Source organism: Lipophrys pholis, assembly GCF_963383615.2.
Source record: "Lipophrys pholis genome assembly, chromosome: 19".
Taxonomy (NCBI): Eukaryota; Metazoa; Chordata; class Actinopteri; order Blenniiformes; family Blenniidae; genus Lipophrys; species Lipophrys pholis.
The window spans coordinates 13265010-13289061 of NC_137647.1; the positions used below are offsets into that span (position 1 = coordinate 13265010).

The window sequence follows — 24052 nt, forward strand, 5'->3', positions numbered from 1 at the left end:
ACACAGAGGAGAGACAAGTGTGCGTCTGCAAGGAAGAGTGGGAGTCCGAGTTTGAGAGGCAGCAGGAGACACACGCCAGACAAAGAGCAGGAGACAGAGCTGACGGAGTTGGAGAGTTTGAGGATCTGCAGCCAAGGAATTACAATGAGAAACACGAGTTGACTGGCAGGAGAACACAGTCATCCACCTGTTCAAGACCGATCTCTGCGTTTGACGTTTGAAGGGAAGCTTATTGGAGAGGACCCGACAACACTTTGAAGGCCTGACACACTGGACGACCTGAGTGAAGGAGAGCCAGGATTTTAAAGGAAATACACTGCTGTTTTGGGGAAGATCAAGATCGTGCTGTTGCTCTACAAAACTATTGGACCCATACCAGTGTTATTCATAGAAGTAAGTCACAGACCTTGTGGAGGTGTGCAGTTGAGGACCCACAAGTCGGCCATTCTAGGTATTGTTTAAGTCGATGCTGTTTTTCAAGATTATAACAGACATTGTAAAAAGCTTTTACATGACTGGCTATAACTGTTAGCAGACCCAGTGCTCTAATTACATAGGAGGCTCACAGAAAAAAAAAAGTCACAGACATTTGTAATTAAGGGTCATCTATAAAAAGGAACCGAGAAAAGGGTGAGGCCTGAGTGAAAGAAAATTGTGGGCCACAAGGACACCAAGCACAAAGCGCCGGACGTTAAGAGGCTCCAGGAAAGACAGCTTCTTCTGGGGGAAGACTCACACCATGGATTCTCATGGGGGACACTACCTCAACAAGGAAGCTGTGCTGTCGCCTTTAGGCATCGCCCGGATGTGCCAGCTGCTTCTTGGCTGCACCATCATGGCCCTGGTGTCCCACAGTGCAGGCTACAGTGCCAACTATGGGACCTTCTGCATGTTCGTGTGGTGCTTCTGCTTCGCCGTCACGCTGGTTGTCTTCACCCTGGACATCACTCGGCTCCACACCTGTATGCCGATTTCCTGGGACAACTTCACCGTGGCCTTCGCCATGCTGGCGACGCTCATGTACATCACCGCCTCCGTGGTCTACCCCGTTTACTTCCTGCAAACAGAGTGCCCGGACGAGAGCTGTGAGATCCAATCCTACCGAATTGCCGTCACCGTCTGCTCCAGCGTCTGCTGCTTCCCCTACGGAGCCGAGGTGTTCCTGACCAGGGCCAAGCCAGGAGCCGTGGTGGGCTACATGGCCACCGTGTCAGGGCTGCTCAAGGTGGTGCAGGCTTTTATGGCCTGCATCATTTTCGGCGCGCTGGCAAACGATAGTGAGTACAATCTCTACATTGCCACCCAGTACTGCGTGGTGGTGTACAGCCTGTGCTTCTCCGTCACCGTGATAGTGATCATCCTGACGGTCTCTGGCAGGACCGCTGCCCTGCGCTTCCCATTCGATCGCTTCGTGGTGATCTACACCTTCTTTGCTGTGGTCCTCTACCTCAGCACGGCACTGATCTGGCCCATCTTCAGCTTCGATAAGAAGTACGGCGCCACGACTCGTCCGGAGGACTGTCCACGTGGACAATGCCCATGGGACAGCAAGCTGGTGGTGGCAGTGTTCACCAACGTCAACTTGATATTGTACTTTGTTGATCTCGTTTACTCCCAGAGGATTCGCTTTGTCTCAAGTTCGGCCGTATGAAAAGACTTTTCCATGATGCCTCAGAGACAAAAAAAGACTGAGACCTCATCTATTATGTCCTCTACACTGAGGTCCGTGTGAAAGACTCTATGAATTTGACTGATAATTTCGTATGTATGTGAGGCGTTCAGTACAGATTTCTTATTATTGGTTCCACAAGTCCTTAAAACACGAAGCTTCACACACGTTCAGGTGGAAAACATGTTTTCCAAAACACTATGAAGACAATCTACTGTTTATTGCAGTTTCTCCATGATCACATGCATCAGGGCACCATAGATGAAGGACATTTCAAATTCCTCAAGTTGGCTTTGCTCAGAGACCCACAGCAGTGGCATTCAAATCAACTCTTCTCTATTCAATATACCCATTCAAATATATTCATCTGTCTCTTTGGTGGTTTCACACAAAACAAAACTGTAGCAGTGTATAGCATTCAGAGTTATCAGAACAGTGTTATGTCTGACTCAGCATTACTGAACAGTTTATTTAATTGTATTCAAACAATAAAAAGGTTGTACATATGTCTCATAGAGATGAATCCTCAATGTTAAGTCTGCAGTTTGAACTGAACATAGATTTTGGTTTTCAAGCTCTTCTGCTGCATTATAATCCTCATTTGTGTTCATCTTAAGTACACTTTGTCTGTTCCTGGAAGGGAGACATATCACTGACATTAATTATTTAACATGTTTGACGGTCGTATGAAGTTGATTATTTTGCTGTTACACTACATGTCCAGAACAAACATGAGTGTGACATTCCTTCCTTTGCCATGTTTGTGATATTTTCTGAGTTCAATAAATTACCAAAGTGTATGTCTTATTTTTTTCTGTATTCTTGAATGAAGTAGGTCTTCGGCAAACATTATATGTCAAATTGTATAACGTGTTTGTTTAATGTATTCATAGCTATGCATTCTTCAAAAAGCCCACTCGTGTGTTTTTCTTTCTTTTTTTTTTTAATCTCACCTTTATGAAGGTTTTCATATTTCACAGGTTTTCCTTTGGAAATGGCACAGAAATAATCTAACTTCTATAAACACTTTATACGGTTGTCTCGGGCTGGAATATAATGAAATCAATGATCAAGAATGTATTTGTCTGTCAGTTGACAGAGAAATAAGACGTGAACTGAAATCCCGCAAGAATAAAAAGTGAGGAGTTCAATTAGTGTAAAGCCCAGTGCATTTTAAGTTGAACAATGTTGATTCATTCAGCTTAATGTAAATAGTTCCTCTTGTTTAGTTTCATAAAATCAATAGCCATGAGGTCCCACAACGTCGTGTATTGTATTGCTAAGCGCATTGCCTCACAGGAAAGATATCCCAAGTTCATATTTAGGCTGTGATATTTTTTCCTGTTCCAGTTAAGTTAATTAGATTTTGTGGTTTATTTCGCTCGTCATGTTAGTATTGGGCATGTTGTTGTACTTCATCTGAATTAAGAAAGAAATACACATTTGAAAGCCTTCTTTGTGTCAAGAGTATGAGCTACATTTGTATTTTCAGTGTATAACAATTCCATATACTGCAGCCTCATTCCAATATTTTATACATCAGTAATATAATATGGACTTGGAGTTTTGAATAGTATATTACCAGGTTATTACAATGGAATTACCGCATTCTGATCGTTTGTGTCTCATTCGTTGACATATTAGTTGTGACAAGGAAAGCAGGATTAGGTGTTGACGTGCCATTTTTCTTATCAGAATAACTATAGAAAATCCAAATTTAACACGTCAGTAAACAGGACTTTCCTATGTTCCGCCATAACCAGGATATTTTAGACTGTAAGCTCACTTCATTTTATCATGTTGGTCCCATGTTGTTATTTCACTGTAGAGCTTTTATTTGTATATCTTCTGAATGTCTCTGTCTCTCTTTTCACACTCACACAGTGTTGTGGTCCACTGTAGTGGACATGCTGGGAAAGTAAATTGTTAAAAAAAAAAGTATCAATTATAAGATGTTTTATTGCCCACAAATAAAAAAAACAAAATGGAAAGAAACTGGGTGATACCTAAAGAAAAGAAATTCCGAAAGCTATGTATACCTATTTGTTAGAGTACTCTATTTTAGAGTACAAATATGTGTGACGTGATTGTGATTTGAGAGGCAGTCTCCACCATGCTGTTACCTCTTCTGGCCAGCAGGTGTCAGTGAAGCAGCGGTTTTCCGCCACAGCGTCTCTCTTCCCTCAGGCACAAACTGACGCAACTGGATAATCTGCTTCACAGGCCCCGCCCACAAATTATCTTCCATCCCTGTGATTGGTCAAACCAGCTCCGTGCCTTGTAATTGCTCAAATTCATTGGCCTGCTCGCCTGCCAGTCAAATGTTTCCGCTGCTGGTTCAGGGCAGACGGATCCCGGTGGGACACGTTGACGGGGAATAATTACTCCAGGTAAATATGTTTTTTTGTAGAAGTTCTCACTCGGTTACGTGAGAGATTATTCTCTACTCCTCCACAGGTTTTAGTTTGAAAACTTTTAAAGTGAATATGAGCATCCGCTGCCTTAATATAAAGTAAGTTTGTTCACCCCCGCTGAACAATGACACGATGTTCTCCAGTTGTCCAACTCAGCGGATCGTCTTTCTTACGGAGTAACGTGTGCTCGGAGTAACGTGTCCGTCCTGCATCCACAGGTAGGATGAGTGTGGGTTTCATAGGAGCAGGCCAGCTGGCCCACGCTCTGGTCAGGGGCTTCACAGCTGCAGGTGAGTTTATTTCCGGTGTCACACTATCAAGTCTGCAGTCTTTACTTGTGACCTTCATGTTTGTGCTGATCTGTTTTTTTCTTTAAAAAAAAAAAAAAAATAAATAAAAAAATCTCTTAGGTGTGATTGCAACCCACAAAATTACAGCCAGTTCTCCAGACACAGACCTCCCCTCAGCGCAGCAGCTGCGGGTGTGTGGACAGATGTGCGGGTTCAACTCGTGCATTTTACTATTGTTTCAATAAATATGCTTTGAGATTATCAAAATCACATTTGCACATGGAAAATAAAAACCTTGATGAGACACTTTGTAGAATCCAGAACAGACCTGTTGGTGAACTGTGTTGGTGGGAGCCGGTGTGTTTACCAGCTTTTAGCTCCACTGTAGTATTTTGCAAGGCAGAGCTTGATGAAGTGAGTCTGAGGACTTTGTCGACATAGAAAAAAGTTTGGGAGCGATTACACTCATGGGCCAAAAGAACCCAATCAATTTGTATGCTTAACACGTGACACAAATAATGTACAGAATTATTTAAAATCTCATTACAGTAGAGTGACTGTGACGTCTCGTCTATTCTTTTGGTTTTAACAAATCCTTGTGGGGGTTTTTTCCGTTTAGAAAATGGGAGTGAGTTTGACCACGAGCAACAAGGAGACTGTGAGCAGAAGCGACGTGCTCTTCCTGGGTGTGAAGCCTCACATCATTCCTTTTGTGCTGGACGAGATCGGGCCAGATATTGAAGACCGTCATCTCATAGTGTCGTGTGCTGCGGGGGTCACCATCAGCTCCATAGAGAAGGTCTGCGCTCCACACGTTCTTAAAGGCTTTAAACAAACTTATCCAAAAGTATTAGTGTATTACTGAAAATGCAGTGCGGCACAATGTTTTTACAGAATGTATGATTATACATCTAACTGTGCATGTTTGTATCCTGATGTGATTAGCTCCTCGGGCATCACAGTCACATGCCGTAACATGACTTTGGTGAGCTGCTTGGACTTGACAGCAATGCTTGTGGCTGCTATGTGAAGCTATATGGTGGAATCTCCCTGAAAGAAGTAAACTGCACGTGTATATAAGTAAAAGCAATACTCGCATCTCCATGTGTACAGCTTGCTCACCACAATTTACCTGCTTATAAACATAAAAGATTGTGGGGGGGGGGGGGGGGGGGGGGGGGGGGGGGGGTCAATCCACAAATGTTGTAACATGAAAATGTCTCTCGCAAAAACGGTCATGGGAAATGAATCAGTGTTCAGTCGCCTCGCTGGTGATTCACAACAAACACGGGGAGATGTCAACCTGCTTTTTTAAACTTTGAAACGGTCCCCGGTTACAGAAGCTGGAGCAGTATCGCACTGCACCAAAGGTGATGCGTTGCATGACCAACACCCCGGTGGTGGTGCGCGAGGGCGCCACCGTCTACGCCACGGGCACTCACGCACAGGTGGAGGACGGGAAGCTCCTGGAGCAGCTGATGGCCAGCGTGGGCTACTGCATAGAGGTGGAGGAGGACCTGATCGACGCCGTGACGGGCCTGAGCGGCAGCGGCCCCGCTTATGTGAGTGCGTGTTGCCGCACGGCACCGCCTGTGACTGTTTGCGCCGCTTTTCCATCGTTGCAGTTGTGATGATTGTGGCTTCGCAGGCGTTCACAGCCGTCGATGCTCTGGCTGACGGAGGGGTGAAAATGGGCCTGCCGAGGAGACTGGCTGTGCGCCTCGGAGCTCAGGCGCTGATGGTACGAGCTCTGGATGGTGTTGAGCTGTTTAATTGTCACAGTAAATAAACTTTAGTACTGTCTGCTATGACCTGCAGCCTCTGGACTGTGTGCATCAGGAGGTGTTTCTTTGTCTTTCTTCCTTCAGGGGGCGGCTCGGATGTTGTTGGACTCGGAGCAGCACCCCGGGCAGCTCAAGGACAACGTGTGCTCACCAGGGGGCGCCACCATCCACGCCCTCCACGTTATGGAGAGCGGGGGCTTCCGCAGCCTCCTCATCAACGCTGTGGAGGCCTCTTGTGTTCGGACCAGGTAGGCTGCGAAGGAATGTGTGAGACAAACAAGTTAGGTGTCATGTCACACGGCAAATAGTTGAATGGTGACCTACTTGGTGTGTCATTCAGCCATCTGCAAATGCAGCTTCCCCAAAGATCTGCTCTCGACCACGCTCTTACTACTCTAGTGTGTTACACTGTGATTAAGCCCGCATGCTGCAGTCTGTACTGTAAATGTGTGAGTGATCCTGCCGTTTCTTTAAAAGGGAACTTCAGTTTTTGGCCGACCAGGAGAAGATTTCCCCTGCTGCCATAAAGAAGACAACCCTGGACCAAGTGCTGCAGCAGCCAGGAGTGACTGCAGACTCTGTCGGAGTCCGATCTCAGGGGATCAGCCTCTTCAACCGGGGTCCCAACACCAAGAAGAACTGAACGGTTTTCTTCTTCTTCTTCTTCTTTTTTTTTTTTTTTTTTTTTGAATTTCCAGGGATACCAGAAGCTTCACTGTGAATTGTACCGTTACTCATGTAATCTATTACTGGTGTGTTATTATTGACATGCACAGACGCAGCGAGGCCGAAGCATTACGTGGAACGAAACAAAACGAAAAAGAAGTATGTTATTATAAAAATGGGTTTTTGGTTACAGTCTTTCCTTATGTCCGTCCTCTTTATATCACTTTAGGTGAGGGTTTTTCAAAGCGAGAGGGCGGGTTGAACTGTGTTGCTTCTCTCCAGTACCTTGTGACCAAATGGCAGAAGTCCATCCATCATTCATTCATTTCGGGTCTTCACTTAACCTCACATGCATGTTTTGGGACTGTGGGAGAAAACCAGGGCAGAAGTTCGAAACACGAAAGTACAACGATCAAGGAAAATGTCCAAAAAGTCAACAAAACTGCTTCTGAAATGCTGTTGGTGTAATGGTGAACACAACAATCAATTAATGTAAATGAGTGACAAGAGAAAGAGTACTCTTATTGGTTAAATCTCAAAGCACAAAGATAATAATCTATATATAATTATACTGAAGCGCTTGTATTCATGGCAAATGATGGCGTCATGCAATGCTCAACAGCATTATTGTATGTTTACAAGCCCTTCTTTCTCTTTTTTATCATATTCACAACAGAGAATGAAAGGAAGAAATATCCTGCAACACGCACATTTCTTTTCCCCCTTGCTGTTTTGCTCACACTCCCTCACATCTCTCCATATATATATATATTTAAATATATGTTTATTGTTTTCTTGTCCCACATCTCCTGGAAAAGTTCATTTTGTAACTTGAGCCATAACAACTCAGGGTTGTTTTACCTCAGTGGAACATTGTTATGATGTTTGAAATGCAGTAGTTTACAACACAACGACGGCAGTGATACGAGTTTATATGTTTTTTTGTTTAAATGTGGGTGAATAAACGTGATCAAAACGTCCTGTTGTATTGGTGAAGTTGAGTGAGTGTGATCCAGATGTGTTGACTGAGCAGTCTCCCGTGTGATGATGACAGGTGTGTGTGTGTGTGTGTGTGTGAGAGAGTGTGTGTGTGTGTTTTTTGGTGAAATGTTTTTGTGCTCGTGAGGAAAGCTGATCTCTCATGAATGAAGGCACGTGACCAAACACGATGACGTCTGGCTCGGGTACAGAGAGAAAGGAACAACACGGAGAGCACGAGTGAGGCTGGAGTGACGCCGAAACCCCGCCGGAGACCCTCATGGTCGGCCCCGCCACACACGCACGAGCGCCGAACGAGAGCACCGGGACGGCCACGACTTAAGAGAGCGTCGTTTTTCTTCCGCCAGGTGGGTCCGCGGACCGAACACAGTCCGTGTTGTTATGCTGAGTGTGCATGCCTTCGCCTGGCCGCGGCGCTGAAGTCAGTCTCCGCTTCGACGTAGGGACGTTAAGGGGAATTTTAATCTGACGTTCTGTTTTTTTTTTAATTTTAAGGCTTTTGAAGTGGATTAGATCAGAACGGAATTATGAAATTATAGCAGTCATCCCTTTGTTCAACATTTATTCGTAGTAATAGCAATGATACAAGTTGTAAACATGTGGTAAATTGCATTTAAGTGAGACTAAAACCTTACTTGATAATATTCTTAATTCCATTCACTGACGTTTCCAGTTAAGTTTGCTATGTTTGGGGGGGAACACCGTGTTCCTCTACATTAATACATTTTAATAAACATATAGTCTGTATAATGATTCCATACAAAGTTAACAGGTCTGTTATTATATTTTTTTGTTTGTTTGTCTTTTCTCATGGTTTGTAGCTACAAAACTGAAATACCCATTTTACACGTTTTCGGCATTGAAAACAGAATTTATGTAATTATTACCGCCTTGCAGGGAGATTTGATTCACATTGAACATTTAGGCCTGTAGGTTTTTCTGGTTTGTGCAAAGTTCAGTTTTCGTGTATGTCCGTTTATCCAAATAGAATAATAGTATAGCAAAGGTCTTTTAATGCAATTTGTGTGTGTGTATGAGAATGGGGTTCAGGTTAAGAGGTCTGAAGTTGAAGGTTTTTGGTTTCTTCCTGGTTTAGTGTAGCTGCTTTGTGAAACTATATTTTATTGATTTTGTAGGAATAATACGTGAAGTCTTTAGTTAAACTGTGGTTTTGGAAACAAGAACTAGTTTATGTGTATCTTTAACACTGTAGTAGTTTTATTGTTTACTGTTTCGTTTTGTCTAGTGTTTATTTTGTTAGGACAAGCAGAAGAAAGGTACATACATTGTATTTGAATGAATACTGTGTGCCATTATGAATAATAGTCACTTTCACATTTCAGTGTCTTTTGATCTGTTTGTGGTTTATTGTAACCATAGAAAGCGAAATTTATTAGATTATTATTTCTTCATATTGTAAAAGAAATATGTATATATTTTGCTTTTTGGGGTTGTTTTTCTGGCCTGTATTGTGTTTTTAGGTTAGGATGTCAGTCGGAATTTAAGAGTTAAGTTTCCCCTTTACTATCGATTCACAAGCGAACTTCGGCGTCGCTGACAGCCTCGGCACAGCTAGCTCATTAGGTTAGCATTGTTGCTAACGTCAAGTTATTCTTGTTTATTTTTCCCCTGAATATTTTTCATAAACTAAAGCGTCCATATTGTCCCTGGCTCGTTTCCGCAGGCGGTGTGTTTATTTCATTTAATTTATCACGTTTGTCCCCTGAACGGCTGGGCAGTGTTGTCGCGCTCCGGTGACATGGCAGCTCCTCTATTGTGACACACCGGGCGGTGGGTGAGACGCGTCGGGACGCTCTTCTTCTCCGGAGGCTCTCCCGCCCGGACGTGTGGAGCTTTCTGGGGGGTGATTTCCCCGGGGCTGAGGGGTGTCGCTCGGCGGGTGCCGCGATAGTGGGACGGCGGAGCGCGGGGATTTCCTCTCGGTCGTTTGGTAGGCGGGGAGTCGCTCGCTCGCGAGGCTGCCGGAGAGACAGCGGAGTGTCAAACGCCGTGTAACCCGGGCAGGGTCGCGTCTTTTGTGGCTGCAGAGCAGAGCAGCGCGGGGGCTCCCGTGTCGAGACACCTTTTCCGTGGGGTTCTTTTTTTTTTTTTTTTCTTTCTTTCTTTCTTTTTTTTTTTTTGTCAACTCATGCGCCTCAAACCTGCTGCTTCATCACCTCGTTGTGCAAAAGGAGCGAGCGGATCCAGCGCTGCGCAGAGATCAGGTTGGTGGCGATCATCATCATCATCCTCATCATCCTCATCTCTCTCATGACATTTCTGTCAAAGGCGCGTGTGATCGTTACATCTCCGCTATGTCTGCTCCCTTCTCTCTGTGCGTTCAGCTTTTTTTTTTTTATTTTTTTATTATATCTGTTGATTCTCCGTAGAAATGCCTGCTAAGAAAAACCCGCCGTGTTGAATTGCGTTTCACCTGAAGTGACAATTCATTTAATCACTGTTTGATTTATAACAACGGTCAAGTCAACCGCCGCCGTCCTTGGCTTGCAATATCACCGCCAGTTGTTTGCATCAGAGCCAATTAACAAGTATCGGTGTGTGTGTGTGTATGTGTGTGTTTAATCATGCTGAATCATCACAATGATGTATTTAGACGAATCCACCCCGAAACATGGCACCGTGCACCGGACAAAGGTCTGCACGGTGGATGAGGGTCGATGTTTATCACCTCCGCGATTAAGGAGCGAGATCGAAGCGAAGCTGCAAGTCAGTCAGTCAGTCAGTCAGTCATCCAAGCCATGAGCATCAAGTGATGACCATCATGCATTCATCAATATATAGGCTACATCGACATTCAGCCTGAGGATGTGGCTCTTTTATTGCAGCGCTGTCATCATGCACACAAACAAGCAAACAAACAAACAGTGCATCTGGACCAAGTGCTTAAAGCCATTTTAAATATGCATTATAAGCACATATTATGCGGCACATGTTATTATGTGGTTATGATATGGTCCTGCAACCAGTGCATGTTCAAATTGGGTCACGTGTGATTTAGAGAATGTAAATCAAACCAGCAAGGTTTGCAGCATCTAAAAAAAAAATCAATGTATTTGTATTTTCTCAGTGTTTACTGAAGCCCATGCGAAATGCTGGAGAGAGCTAACCCTCTCATGACATTATTTAATGCAATGTAACACTTCGTTTCTCTTATTTTGCCTTGGCAGATGTTCTTGTTTCCCTTTGTGTGACATGATGAAATTTGCCGCCTATTAAAGCGCACACTTATGGAGGGCACAGGTAATGAATTATCCATGGAGAGTCTCAGTGCAATTTGAAAAGTCACCTTGGAAACTGTTGAGCATATATAGGCACGGCTAAACAGATAGAAGTTGCCCATTCTTGCTCCGATATCCAACTTATTTCATCATCCGTGCTCGAGTGAGGGGGGCATTGAAGTGTGTTTAGCAGACAGGCCGGCCTCACATCAGAAGCTTGGCTTCGCAATAAAGCGTAAAGCCCGTCTCGGCCCCTCTCTGCAGGTAACAAGAGCAGATGATTGTCCGAAAAAAGGGGCCCGATGGGGCCGCGGTGCTGTGCCGGATGGAGGCAGGGGGGGCGGTGGAGATCACCTCTTTAGATTTATCGCCTCTTCCACTGAGGTGGCGAGGATAAAATAAGGCTGGACGCCACAGAGGTGAACTGAGTGCACAACTCATCCCCATTGGCGTTGCTCAGAATGGGCAGGCGGTGGAGGGTGGAAGAGGATATGCGAGGTTGATGAAACACAAGGCAAGACTTTGCACAGCGCCGAGTGCAGTCTGGCCACCGACACGTCGGCGTGGCCGGCGCTGCCGAGCCCTGGGACTAGTTATGCCTATTCAGGACAATTAATAGCCTCCAGAAAGGAACACAAATGTGGAATTTGTCCACAAAAGTGCTGCTTAAGCTGCACAGGGAAATGGGAATGCCTGGAAGGAGAGCAGAAAAAGATCAATATATATTTTTTTGCCCCGCTTTTTTTTTTTTTTTTTTTGCAATAGGGAGGGAATGCTGGTGATGAAACCTCTTGCAAGTGTAGTGCGGATTATGATTGCTTAGCATTGCGATATGCCCGCTCCACTTCTCAAAGTAACACTTTCATCCAGATGGAGAAGCGAGTGTGTTTGATGAATTTGTGATTGGAACAAGTTTGTCTTGGCGTGGCCATTACGACCCTCTGTTTCACTCAAGGTTCAGAGCCATCGCTGTGGAACACAAAGTGGTGAGCGTAGACAAAGAGCCGCCTTTCGTTTAATCCATGTGCCGTACTTGTTGCGTGTGGAAAGCTCACACTGATAACTAGTCGCTCAGCCTCTTGGGTGAGACTCTTGGGTAAAAAATGAAAGTTGTGAGTCAGTCAGAGTCTGATTTTTTTGGACGTTTTTAGTTTTTTTTCCCCCTTGATGCTGTTTGATGTATATAACGTTTTCGAAGGAGGTTAAAGATGGTGGAGCTTTGTTCTGAAAAGTTTTCAAAGATGATCGTTTTTTCTTTTATCTTCATCATCCTAGATAACCCAAATTGGGAAGGAGAGAAAGAATAAACAGATTTTGCCACAGATTTATTTTGAAGTGACATAATAAGAGAAAAAAAACTCTCAACATTTGGCCCGTGAGAGTTTAATTTGAGGTTCATTGTAGGTATTTATGTTGGTAATAAGATGAGCTTCAAGTTCCTGAATTATTTTGATGTGTGTATGATGTATGGCAGGGGTGTGAAACACATTTATTCAGGCGCCGCATACAGAACAACAACCTTTAAATTGAAATTTTGCAGTTGGTCTTTCATTTTGTCGCCGATTCTACATGATGAGAATGGTTTGGATTTGGCAAAACCAAACTATAACCACCAAAAATAGGACTCCAAGCTCAACATAAAGCCATTTTAAATGAAACCTTATGGTGTAAAATACAGTGAAATGCCTACAGACTACAACCACAAAGTGACAAAAATAGAGCGGATACACTCTGTCCCTGAGCAGCCTCTCCTGCTGAACTTGACGTTCAGTTATTTATATTCTGTTATTTATTTAGCCGAAGCTCCTGTGCGACAGAGTTGGCAGGGGGCTCCGTGTCTTCCCCTAAGAAAGAACATTTCAACTCATCTGTGCACACACACACACACACACACACACACACACACACACACACACACACACACACACACACACACACACACACACACACACACTCATGAGTCTTCAAAATGCACGTTTGTATCAGAAGCTTTTCAAGTCAGGGAACCTGAAGGTGTGTCGTGGCGTTCAAGCGCCACAAGGTCCTATTTTGAGTTCAAGTTGTGCAGTAAATGAATCGCGATTCACTCTGGAGCACTTTTCGTCTGATTCTTCTTCTTTTTGGACAGTGTGAGTCTCCCGTCAAATATCCTGTCGACCACACATCATCAATCACCCCGGTTTGAGCGCAGCGTCGGCAGTGTTATTAATAGAAATTAGCGCCTTTGTTATTCTCAGGTAATGGCTCTGCTCGCTGACCTCATTTGATTCAAAAGGAAAAAAATAAAATAAAATACAATGATTTTGTTTTCCTTTTTTCTTTTTTTAATTTGCGATGCTGCTGAGCTGTTATTTATTTCTTCTTTTTTTTTTTTCTTTGATGGTTTTTTTATCACAGAGTGTTGTTTCAGTTAAAGATAATTCACCCTAAATCAGAGCTGGTGCTGTGGTAATAATCAAAGGTGGGCGGTATTCTATTATTTCACCTCAAATTCATGAAAATGTACCGAGCTCCCGGTTTAGCCCGTGTGTTTCCGAGGCTGTGTTGTAGTGCCGATAGGTCAATGCAATATGTATTTAATATGTATGGCAGGCAGCGTAGTAAAGCGCCTAGATATTTTGCCAGTGTGTGGGTTGCCTGCAACCCTCACTTCCTCTGCCAGTGCGGGGCTGAAGTATCACGAGCTATTCTCTTCCTGTTTAATCAAGTCCTCCAGGCAGATGCCGTGGACGGCCAATGAAGTCTCCTGTCCTCCTGCTCGTACTTGGAGCAGCAGCTGCCGAGCTTCGGAGAGAGAGAGAGAGAGAGAGAGAGAGACGCTCTACGTATCGAAAACCTTGCTTTAACGTGGAAACCAGTCCAGCCCGAGTCTCTTTAAATAAGCCTCACATTATCAGTGACTTCGGAAAACACAGAACCCCTTCAGGGTAATGATTCATGTTTTCACTCCGTAAGACAAGAACTGGAGACAAAATCCAGACGTTAATGTGCCACATGCTTTTCTGCGTGGTCCAACCTCCCAGCTCTGATATGGGAGTGTCTAGTTGTTCATCCAGGAAAACCACTCGGAATATATTTGTTTGCATTTAATGATTTTGGCTTTCTCCAAGCTCCTGTTTCCTTCTTGATTACAAATTTGCTTTAAAAAAGAAAAAAAGAATGCCCACAGTGATTAAAGAGGCGTAATCAAATATTTCAATCAGGATTTTTTTTTTTTTTTTACCTAAAACCATTTTGCTTCATAAACCATGATCTGACTCTAATCTTTTATAAATGTTTATTTTAAATTCAAGCATGTTATTGAAACTATTAAACTCAAGCCGCATCAGAATATGTGCATACATATTGTATTATTTGAAAAAGGACCAGAGAATTATAGCAAGTGACTTTTTAGGCTTAATTTGCAGAATTAAAAGTGAAAACCTTCTTGAAAGATATTCACCAAATCAGTATTCCCATATAGTTAGTTGGTCAAATAACAATCAGTTAAATATATTTCTGTAATAACATGTACATGACTACAGGGGATTACAATGTTCTTGCAGCACTGATTTGTTCAAGAAAAGCTTTTGCAGTTAAATGTTTGATTTGATGGAATTTTCCTAAAATGTCTTTTCAAACCAACTTCCAGCCAAACCGGGCTCAAACATTCCCAAACACATCTCATTAAATCGAATTAAGAAGTGTGGATGAATGATTATGATTGAAGCTGAGTCGATCTAAATCCATCGTTTATTGTGCATACTGAGAGTTCAGACCAAATATTTAGAATAGTTTTTTTAATTTATTTTTTTCCCGTTTGAGGAAAACACTTAAGTGATTCAGAGTTTGAAGATTGATTAAGATGATCATGTCATTTTAGTCTGGTTGTGTTTGTTTATAAAGCGTGGAAAGAAATATCAGGATATTATGTTTAATATCAGTGTGAAAATATGTTTGTGCTTCATTAATAATTTTTAAAACAATAATTTTTTTTTTTTTTTAAACTTCTTGGAAGAATTTCAATCCATTTGAAAGCTTCTCCTTCCTGGTTTGTGGAGATCTGTTGCTTCCTCCGGCGTCCTGATGATGGACGCACCAGAGTAACGTTGCACTTTTGCCTGCAACCGTTTAACTCTTCCTTCCAGGGTTCAGTCGCTCTAGAATGGAAAAAAAAAAAAAAACTGGCATGGATTTTTGCTTCGCTGCTGTTTCAGCGTTGCCCAGAACCTCCACCGGTCCAGAGTTGTGGCTTAGTATTTCCCCCTCTACTACAAGCGTATCACATTTCCCTGTGAAAGCTGCTGAATGATTTCCCCTCTCCCTCTTTTTGTCACTCTTATTTCACGCTCTGAATACTTAGTAGTTAATAGCTTCCCTCCCTCCGTCCCATCCTTTCTTTCTCTCTTACACAGACACTCCTGCAGTTTTTTTTTTAACATTTTTTTTTATTTTATTTCCATCCACAAGTTTACGCCGCTGTCTCCCAGGATCCTCTCCTCGCGCTATCAGCGCAGTCCGGTTTTTAATTTGCAGCTAAATGGCGCCCGACACACGCAGCTTGTTTGATAATTGACTTGAGTCAGCTGACGGTGGGGGGAAATGATTAGATCGGAATATCTTCACCATCTTTTCAACTCCGGATTAGAAGGGAGGGGACTGAATGTAGTGGGCCACAAATTAGGCGTTAAGTGTTCGAGGATGGCCGTTTATAGCGTGCATGTTAAAGATAACTGCTGACTGCAGGGGGGCAAAGGAGCTCAGCCCTGACGGAGAAGACAACAAACAAATCACGACAATGAGCTGACGTTTCTTTGTTTTCTATTCTCCATTCCATTGTCTTATATTGCGACCAGTCTCTTCCATTATTTACTTTGTGTTGGGAGTTTAATATGTTGCTAAACAGCCGTCACCTTCGCCTCATTTATATTTGGGCCACAGCTCCGGCGTCTCCTCTTGAATAAGCCTTCGTTAAAAAAGAAGCTCCGGACGTGGCAGAGCGAAGGCATGTAAACTGGGCATATGAGCAAAATGTGTCACATTGTGTGTCCCACTGGAAGTGAAAATGAGCTGAAATGTATTGTTTGGTGCGAGAGGATATTCAGCTGTTAGTTTCACAGGACTGAACCATTGTTGGCTGCCGCCTGTGTTTTCCTGAAAACAGCCTTTCATCAGCATGCACCTCCACTGTCTAGTTTTATTCACTTCATTAGCAAGCTGCCAGCGCCAAGTGCTTGGACGCTTCTTTTAAAGAATTGATCATGACAAGTTAAATTCATATACGCTTGTGTGGCTTTGGTAATCCGTCTTCGGCGTGGATGCGTGTGCATGTGGTTCAGACAATCCACTGTCCTGTCTCAGCAACCCCCCCACCCCCCACCCCCACCCCCCGTACCCCCTGTTCAGTCCTTTCCAGCAGTGTTTAGTATTCAGAGAGCAGCCGCTATCGTAATCTGGATTCCAAGGCAGGTTGCTGGGGTTTTTGTTTGCTCTTATGGTCCTGATAATCTTGTTACACTGCTGTCAAGTGGAGCCGGCCCTCCCTGCAGCCCTGATACACCACACACACCACCTCCAATACCAGAAACCCCCCCCCCCCCACCCACTCTTTCCCCACCCCCGCCAGCCCCACCGCCATTTTGAGACAGCCGTTGATGGAAGAGCCTTGGATGTATCCTTGAAGAATCACCTCTTGAGCATCTTTATTCAGCCTCCCACCCCCACCCTGTCTCCCACCCCCACCTTAGGCGGCAAATGACAGTGATAAATATTCATCAGGGGGACGCAGCGTGTTCAAGCTGGAGCCTCGGTTCCCCCTCAACAAAATAAAATCCCCCAGCTAATGGTGTCCATCCTTGGCTCGCACCCCCCGGAGAGATCCTGTGGAGGGGACGAGATCATTAAAGCGTGCCACAGGCTCAAGGCCGGACCTATCATGTCACATCAGCGTTTAACTCACCAGAGGACTTTTTTTTTATTTTTTATTTTTTTTATCCTCTTGAGTATCAACCTGAGTCGACCCTACCTTTACGAGAGGCCCTCCATAGATTTAGATGAACAAAGACGGCTTTTGAAGGTTGGCTGGGCCGCTCTCGTTGTGTTAGTTCAACTTCACACCTTGGTTTCGGTCCTTGCTGAGATCAGTATTTTTTTTTTCGCTCCCTCTCAACCTGTTTCTACTCAAGCTCCTCTAAATGTGTCGACCGTGCATTTTACACAGGGCTGTTTGCTTGCGCTCTCTCCTTCTTTTCATCTCACCTTCTCGCTCCCTCTCTCTTTCTCTCGCTCTCTCTCTCTCCGTCCGTCTCTCACCATTCCCTTTCTCTGGGTGACCACACTCAGCGTTTTCTATTTCCTGTGGGTGTGATGTCTCTCCTCCACAAGCAATCAGCTCTGATTTGTCAGCGTTCTTCCAGGCGATTCATAAAAATTCAGCAAGCATCCACAAAAGACGTCTGTGTCCCTGCACTTGCTCCCTACCTCCAGTGCCCCTTGTGCTCCAAACTACAGCCCCGCGCCTCCTTTGGCTAGACACACACCACACACACACACACACACACACACACCACACACACACACACACACACACACACACACACACACACACACACACACACACACACACACACACACACACACACACACACACACACAAGACCTGAAATCATTAGAAGACGGAAGACGTCGGCATCAGTTCTCCTCAATCGTGACGGTTTTAGTACGAATTCATCAAGCGCAAGGGCATTGTGTTACGATCAAATCATCGCAGCAAGTCTGAAATTTCCCCGTCATTCTTTATGGGAAATTATAGGTGTGTTTAGGTTTTTTTGCCTCTCTCTGTGTTTGTGCGAGCGTGGCTCTTTGTCTGGGTGAGGTATGACATGCCTGGTAGTGGAAGGGAGCAGCTGTGCATTGGACCTTGTCTGTGTTGTTCTGCCATGCCCTGTCATTGGTAGCCGTCTGTTGGCAGCAGTGTGAGCTGGAGGCTCGCAGCCTGGGCGCAGTCTTTCCACAGTGTCATATGGCAAGCTTCCTGCGTGCCAAACCATGCCTACTTTGTTACCCTACACAGCTGTGTGACAGAATAGGCCTCCTCAACCTGGACAATGTGCCATCTCTCCACATTTTCAAGATTCCAACTGCTTTTTGAACAATGTTGGGTCTGGGCTGCCGAGGGGGAAATGATAGGCTTAATATGAAATTTGGAAGATGCAGCCTTTTTTTGTGCTCGTCCCAGTAGCTATTAGTGTAGTACTTTCCTGTCTATTTGTCCATTATCTGTGCATCATCAGGCAGACCATTATCCCATTATGTTTTGCATCTGTGGTCCAAATGCTTACTGGAAATGAGTCACTACAAAGGCCAGTGAAAGGTAGGTGTTACTATCAGACAGCTTTTCAGAGCCAGCCCATCAGCAAGCAGAGTATCACATTTAAAAAGTCCTCCACAAAAAACGAGAAAGGCTTTTTAATACGGGCGTCTGACGCACTCAGAAACATTGCCGTTTTATGAGGACGTTTTGAAGTGAAACATCAAGAATTCAAGTCACAGTCTGACCTCATGTTATGTCCCCAGCCTGTGTGATAGTGTCGTATTCAGGTCATTTTTAACAAGCGTCTGTCTCTCCCCGTTTGGCTCAGGTGACCAGTCCACCTGTAGCACCCTTTTGTTGCCATGGAAATATGCCGGCCTCCTTAGTGCTTACTGCTAGAGCTGCAACTCGTCTGCTTCCCTTTTCTTTCTTCCTCCACCTTCCTTCATCGCTTCTTTGATAACTCCCCTCGTTATTGGGGAAAGTCTCCCGTGTTGATATTTAAAACCTCACAAGAGCCAGCGTGCGTTTTGTTTATGTCTTCCGTGCAAACACACACACACACACACACACACACACACACACACACACACACACACGCACACACACACTGCCGACCAAATCAGCTTACCCAGGCAATGTGCTGGCTGGGCTGACTGTGGTGGGTGCCTGTGTCGCTGACGCAGCATTTACAGTGTGTGGTGTAAAGCACCCAGGGCCACACGCTGTGTGTACGCGAGTGTGTGTGTGTGTGTGTGTGTGTTTGTGTGTGCGTGGGTACTTATCTTGTGATGGAGCTCACATGGCGGAAGGCTCCCGACCTTCTGTCCATCTTAACACCACTAGGTTAGATTTCTTAGTGCAGGCACAGCTCCGCTCTGTTTTCCCTCAGTGCTGAAGCGAGACATTAAACTGCAGTGCAGCCCTGTTACTCTTGATGGTCACTGCGAGTCTCTGCAGTAGTTAAGAGTACATCCCCTTTCTCATTGATTTATGGGATTATGGTTGGACGCTGGCCAGATCTGGACAGGTGTGACCGTCTAGACTGGGTAGCTTGTAGAGCAGATGAAAGCCTGCCCCATGTTGCCATGTGGCTGTAATTCAGCTGACTCTGAATGTACAGTAGAAAAGGCTTTAGTACGGTTTCACTCTGAGAGGCTGCGCTTGACAGAAGTGACTTCTTTTCAGCTTTCTTTTCCAAGAAGTCAGTGGGAATTGCTGCCAGCCAATTAAATGTCATCCTCCTTGTGACTCACTACACTGCTGTTTATATGTAGGGCAGGATTTGAAGTGTGAACTCTTAAAAGCACTTCCCAATATAAAAAAATAAAACCCGATTGACCTGGACATGCTCAGCATGGACTTGCAGGAACTGTTCGAACACGCTGGACAAGAACATTGATCAGGAAAATGATGCTCGGAAAAATATATATATAAAAAAGATCTTTATTTGTTGCTTTAGCTTATTTAGATTCTATGTTTCTGTGCAGAGTTTGTATGTTCTCCTTGTGCGTACGAGTTTGTTTTTGGTACTCTGGGTTCCTCCCTCAGTGAATTTGTGTGTGTGTGTGTGTGTGTGTGTGTGAGCCATTTTCCCAATGGACTGGCGAACTCTAGTCCCTTGCAACTTGAAGATGAATAAAGCAGTATAAGTGATGAATGTACGACAACCCCTTTTTCATTCTTTGGATTATAAAATGCAGCGACCTCAGCTCATTTGAGGCACCCTCGGTGACATTTTGCTCGTCTTCTGACATAGAAAACACGCAGCACAGCACAGCCTTGGGAGCACTGACACTCGCAATGTGCTGACCTTATTTTTCTCCTCGTTCAGACAGTAATGCAAACCGCCAAGTTATTTGTTCATTCTTGTTCGTGATATATATATATATATTAAGAAAAACATCTTTTGTCTGTGTTCTCACCTTTGTTGGGTTGTCCTGGTACAGATCAAAACAAGAGAAAGACTTGCACATAAGGCCAGATCACACTGACATTTTGTATTATCAGCAGTTAAACCTCTTAGTTTGCCGCCAGTATTTACTTGTGCGACATTCAGGATCTCACAAAGTTCGATCCAGTCAAACCAAAACCCGACACGAGTAGCGTTTCCCCATTCCAAACACGCGGCATCATTAAGAAAGGAGTCTGAAGTCCTTGACCCACTTTGCGTTTTAGTGACTTGGTCATGCTGTAGCATAAAAGTACATGTGATGTTTGTGATCTTTTTATGGTCCCATTGTTTCATATATGATGTCACTAGGTTGTGTTTTTCTTCCCCTCTTTCGTCACAGACCAGCCAGCAGTACAGGTGGACGCTGCTCTCGTGGCATGACTACTCCAAACAAGGGAAACAAGGCCTTGAAGGTAAAATCCTCATTGTTGCCACGGTATGTTCATCGAAGATCAGCACTGACTAATCTCCGCACGCAGGTGAAGCGGGAGCCGGGGGAAAATGGCACCACCCTAACAGACGACGAGCTGGTGACCATGTCGGTGCGGGAACTGAACCAGCATTTACGCGGGCTGACGAAGGAGGAAATCATCCAGCTGAAGCAGCGGCGGCGCACCCTGAAGAACCGGGGCTACGCCGCCAGCTGCCGGGTGAAGCGCGTCACCCAGAAAGAGGAGCTGGAGAAGCAAAAGGCTCAGCTGCAGCAGGAAGTGGACAAGCTGGCCACGGAGAATGCCAGCATGAAGGTGGAGCTGGATGCTCTGCGCTCGAAGTACGAGGCCCTCCAGAGCTTTGCCAGGACTGTGGCCCGCAACCCCGTCACCTCAGCAAGGGGGCCCATGGCGTCTGTCATCGGGCCCCTCATCCCCGGTAAAGTAGCTGCCACCAGCGTCATCACCATCGTCAAATCCAAAACCGAAGCTAGGTCGTAGTAGTGGAAAGAGCCGGAGGAAGATGTTCTAAGATTGACGGAGTCAGTGCATCGTAACACAGCAGAGGACTGCTTAGAGGAGCTCCACTTTTACCCATGGCACGAACAATAATAATATTAATAAGATATTAAAAATCTCTTTCACTGCTTGACTCAGCAGTTGGTAACATATTGTGCAAAGATGACACAATCTAAAAGGGAACTTTAGGATTAAAAGAAAAGTTAGTAAATCTGAAGCAATTAATTCCAAAAGTAAACTGCACTAATGGATTTTGAAGAAGTAGCATATGCATTTGTTTTGTTTAGACTGAGCTTTTCCCATCTTTGCGATTGTAAAGTCTCACGGGTGATTCACACACAGTGAAGAAATCAATTCTAGATGTTCCTTGATGGCGAGCCGACACATTCTCAGACTATAGACGATCTTGCTTGTTATTATGCACTGACTTCAATTAGGATCGACGGAATAGTTGTCACACAAACATGTCTTCAAAACAATCTGACGAACAGAAAACTACTAAATTAGTCCAATTTGTGATTTTGTTGGTCGCTTGTCACAACTCTCAATGTGAAAAAAACAAAAAAACAAAATGCTCCTACACACAGCATTCATTTCTGTTTATGCATCTGTGACGGGCTTTGGTGAACTTGTCATAATCAGTATGACTGGTAGATGCAATAATATATGTATGCACTGAAAATACAAAGAGGTCTTGCATAGCTGTGGTGAAGCGGAAACGTTAAAAACGATCAGCAGTTCTTGATGTTGTGGTTCCAGAGCTGAGTGCCATTCCAGTATGACAAGAAACTCCGACAATATCTGAAACCTGAATGTTATTACAGTAATATCCTCGTGGTTTGTGGGGGACAATGTCACCCCGCAAACATTTTGAAAACCTAATTTTTGCTCATAAAGAATTTTTTGGGTCTGTTTGTTTAAAAGATATATATTGCATTTTTTTTTTTTTTTTTTTTTGTAATTATTGTTGACAGGGCCGTCAGATATTTCCAAAAGAGAATCTTTACACAAGCTTTACTGTTTGAATTGTTAAGGTGTAGAAAACTTTGTCTAATGTTTAGTTATTGGTTTTTCTTACTAGGTAGATTACCTTCCATTGTTTATAGAAATACAGAAGAAAAAAAAACTAAAAAAAAAAACAACAAAAAAAATCCTGTGACATCTTTTTTGCAATTGTACCGAAAGTGGCTTATTATTGAAGTCTGATAGCTTTTTCTAGTGACTAGGCGCGTACTGTGGGGTAGCGCGTGACGTGACGTGTAAGTGACAAGTTGGCAGTGTCGTTCACTGTATAGATGTCAATGCTGTGCTATTTAAAACAAATCTGTAGAGCTAAACTAGATGGTGTAAACAAGGTCAATTGTCTTTGTGCGTATTGGCATCTGTGATATCCTCCGCTTCCTTGGTGTTAGTTACAAATCATATCGTCATTACGAGTTTACCGCATCGAGCTACGCGAGGCAGAATTTTGGTGAAACGACATCAGCGAACTTGAATTCTGACGACCTTTGAAGCTCAAAGTGAACCCGAGTTGAACGGTTGCACCTGGTGCTGGATGCCCTCCGAGTACACCCTCTGTAACCGGGAGAGAAAAGGGACGATTTCATGAGCTTACTCCTTCCAGCCACTAGGGGGCAGAGTGAATAACACGTTGTACCCGTGGAGGTGTGTCTTTTCTCTAACTATGTTAATTGACTGAGCAGTTTAGTTCGTTTTTTTTTCCCTCTCCATATGTGTCACGGTAAGGTCACATCAGTGATCTCGAAGGTTAACCAGCATCAGGTTTGTAAATTGACCCACTGGTCTTCAGATTGAGATTAAAAGCGGTAGGGTTCGGGTTCGGGTTCGGGTTCGTATGCACTAAGCTCCTGCTTGTTTTGCTCAGGACAAAACAGGTCACTAAAAAAGAAAAAGAACAATTTCTCGAATGGGTAGTAGCAAGCAGGCAAGGATGGCAGCTCTGTTCTCTCTTCGTTTATTTGTTGTTGGGTTTTTTTTTTGTGTTTTTTTTAATAGATATATTTAATACACATGTCATAAAGGGCTTCAATCCACACTCGGAAAGACACCGCACGACCACGTAGAATTACAATCAACGACAGCTGCCAGCAAGCGCTCCTCCTGTGCCAAGTGTTGCATCACCCCCCCTCCTCCTCTCCCCCCCCCGGTCATCTAAAAGGAATTTTACACTGAAGCGGTTCGGCACCTCAAGGTGAAAGCAGTTGTGTAATGACATTAACAGGATGCACTTCGTCTTGATCTCGCTCTCCCGCTGGCCAGAGCGTCTCGCAGCGTCGGGGCGAGGTGTTAATCTTCGCTCTGCCAGAGATCCGGGTGCTGCCTGTGCTGTCCGTGCGCAAGCAAACCGATCCTCACTTCGTCAACACGCTTAGCTATCTGCATTGACTGGTTAACTGTGGGAATAGAAAAAAAAACAAAACAAAAGACCCCCCCCATGTATCTGACTCTTGACATAGCCCAGTATTGATGTTGGCGTCCTTATTGCTGTGGCAGTCTTGTGGAGTGAATCTTTTTCGTGTCAAGTGTCTTTAAGGTGTTCGAGTGGCACTGTTGACCAATCTCTCAATCTCGTCTGGAGATGGCGACTCTCTCTCTCTCTCTCTCTCTCTCTCTCTCTCTCTCTCTCTCTCTCTCTCTCTCTCTCTCTCTCTCTCTCGCTCTCACATACAGGTGTATAGTATGTAGCTAAAGGTAGGTATTAATGACCATTGTGAAAAAGTGACCCTTAATATGCAACTCAGTGGAAAAGGTGTGAAAGAGTAGATGTAAGAATAA

The 24052-nt window shown here is 44.2% G+C and overlaps 3 protein-coding genes across 4 annotated transcripts; all 3 read left to right on the forward strand.

Annotated features, from left to right (window-relative positions):
- On the forward strand, positions 1-3631 carry LOC308124212 (myeloid-associated differentiation marker-like protein 2). The gene has a single exon (XM_080487112.1). The coding sequence runs from the start codon at positions 740-742 to the stop codon at positions 1649-1651; it is 912 nt and encodes a 303-aa protein (XP_080343238.1). The 5' UTR covers positions 1-739; the 3' UTR covers positions 1652-3631.
- Positions 3632-4009: 378 nt separating this feature from the next.
- LOC308125194 (pyrroline-5-carboxylate reductase 1, mitochondrial-like) lies at positions 4010-7802 on the forward strand. Of its 2 annotated transcripts, none has more exons than XM_080488750.1 (8): positions 4010-4059; positions 4302-4373; positions 4494-4564; positions 4993-5172; positions 5714-5935; positions 6022-6114; positions 6242-6405; positions 6635-7802. In XM_080488750.1, exons 2-8 carry the CDS (start codon positions 4307-4309, stop codon positions 6798-6800), a joined length of 963 nt encoding a protein of 320 aa, XP_080344876.1. In that variant the 5' UTR covers positions 4010-4059; positions 4302-4306; the 3' UTR covers positions 6801-7802. The 2 variants fall into 2 exon arrangements, with proteins under 2 accessions (XP_080344876.1, XP_080344877.1); XM_080488751.1 differs by having other exon boundaries at positions 4012-4059; positions 4227-4373.
- A 188-nt stretch (positions 7803-7990) lies between these two features.
- Positions 7991-22370, forward strand: LOC308124995 (transcription factor MafG). The gene is made up of 3 exons (XM_080488437.1): positions 7991-8169; positions 20647-20719; positions 20786-22370. Exons 2-3 carry the CDS (start codon positions 20684-20686, stop codon positions 21236-21238), a joined length of 489 nt encoding a protein of 162 aa, XP_080344563.1. The 5' UTR covers positions 7991-8169; positions 20647-20683; the 3' UTR covers positions 21239-22370.
- Positions 22371-24052: the final 1682 nt, after the last annotated feature.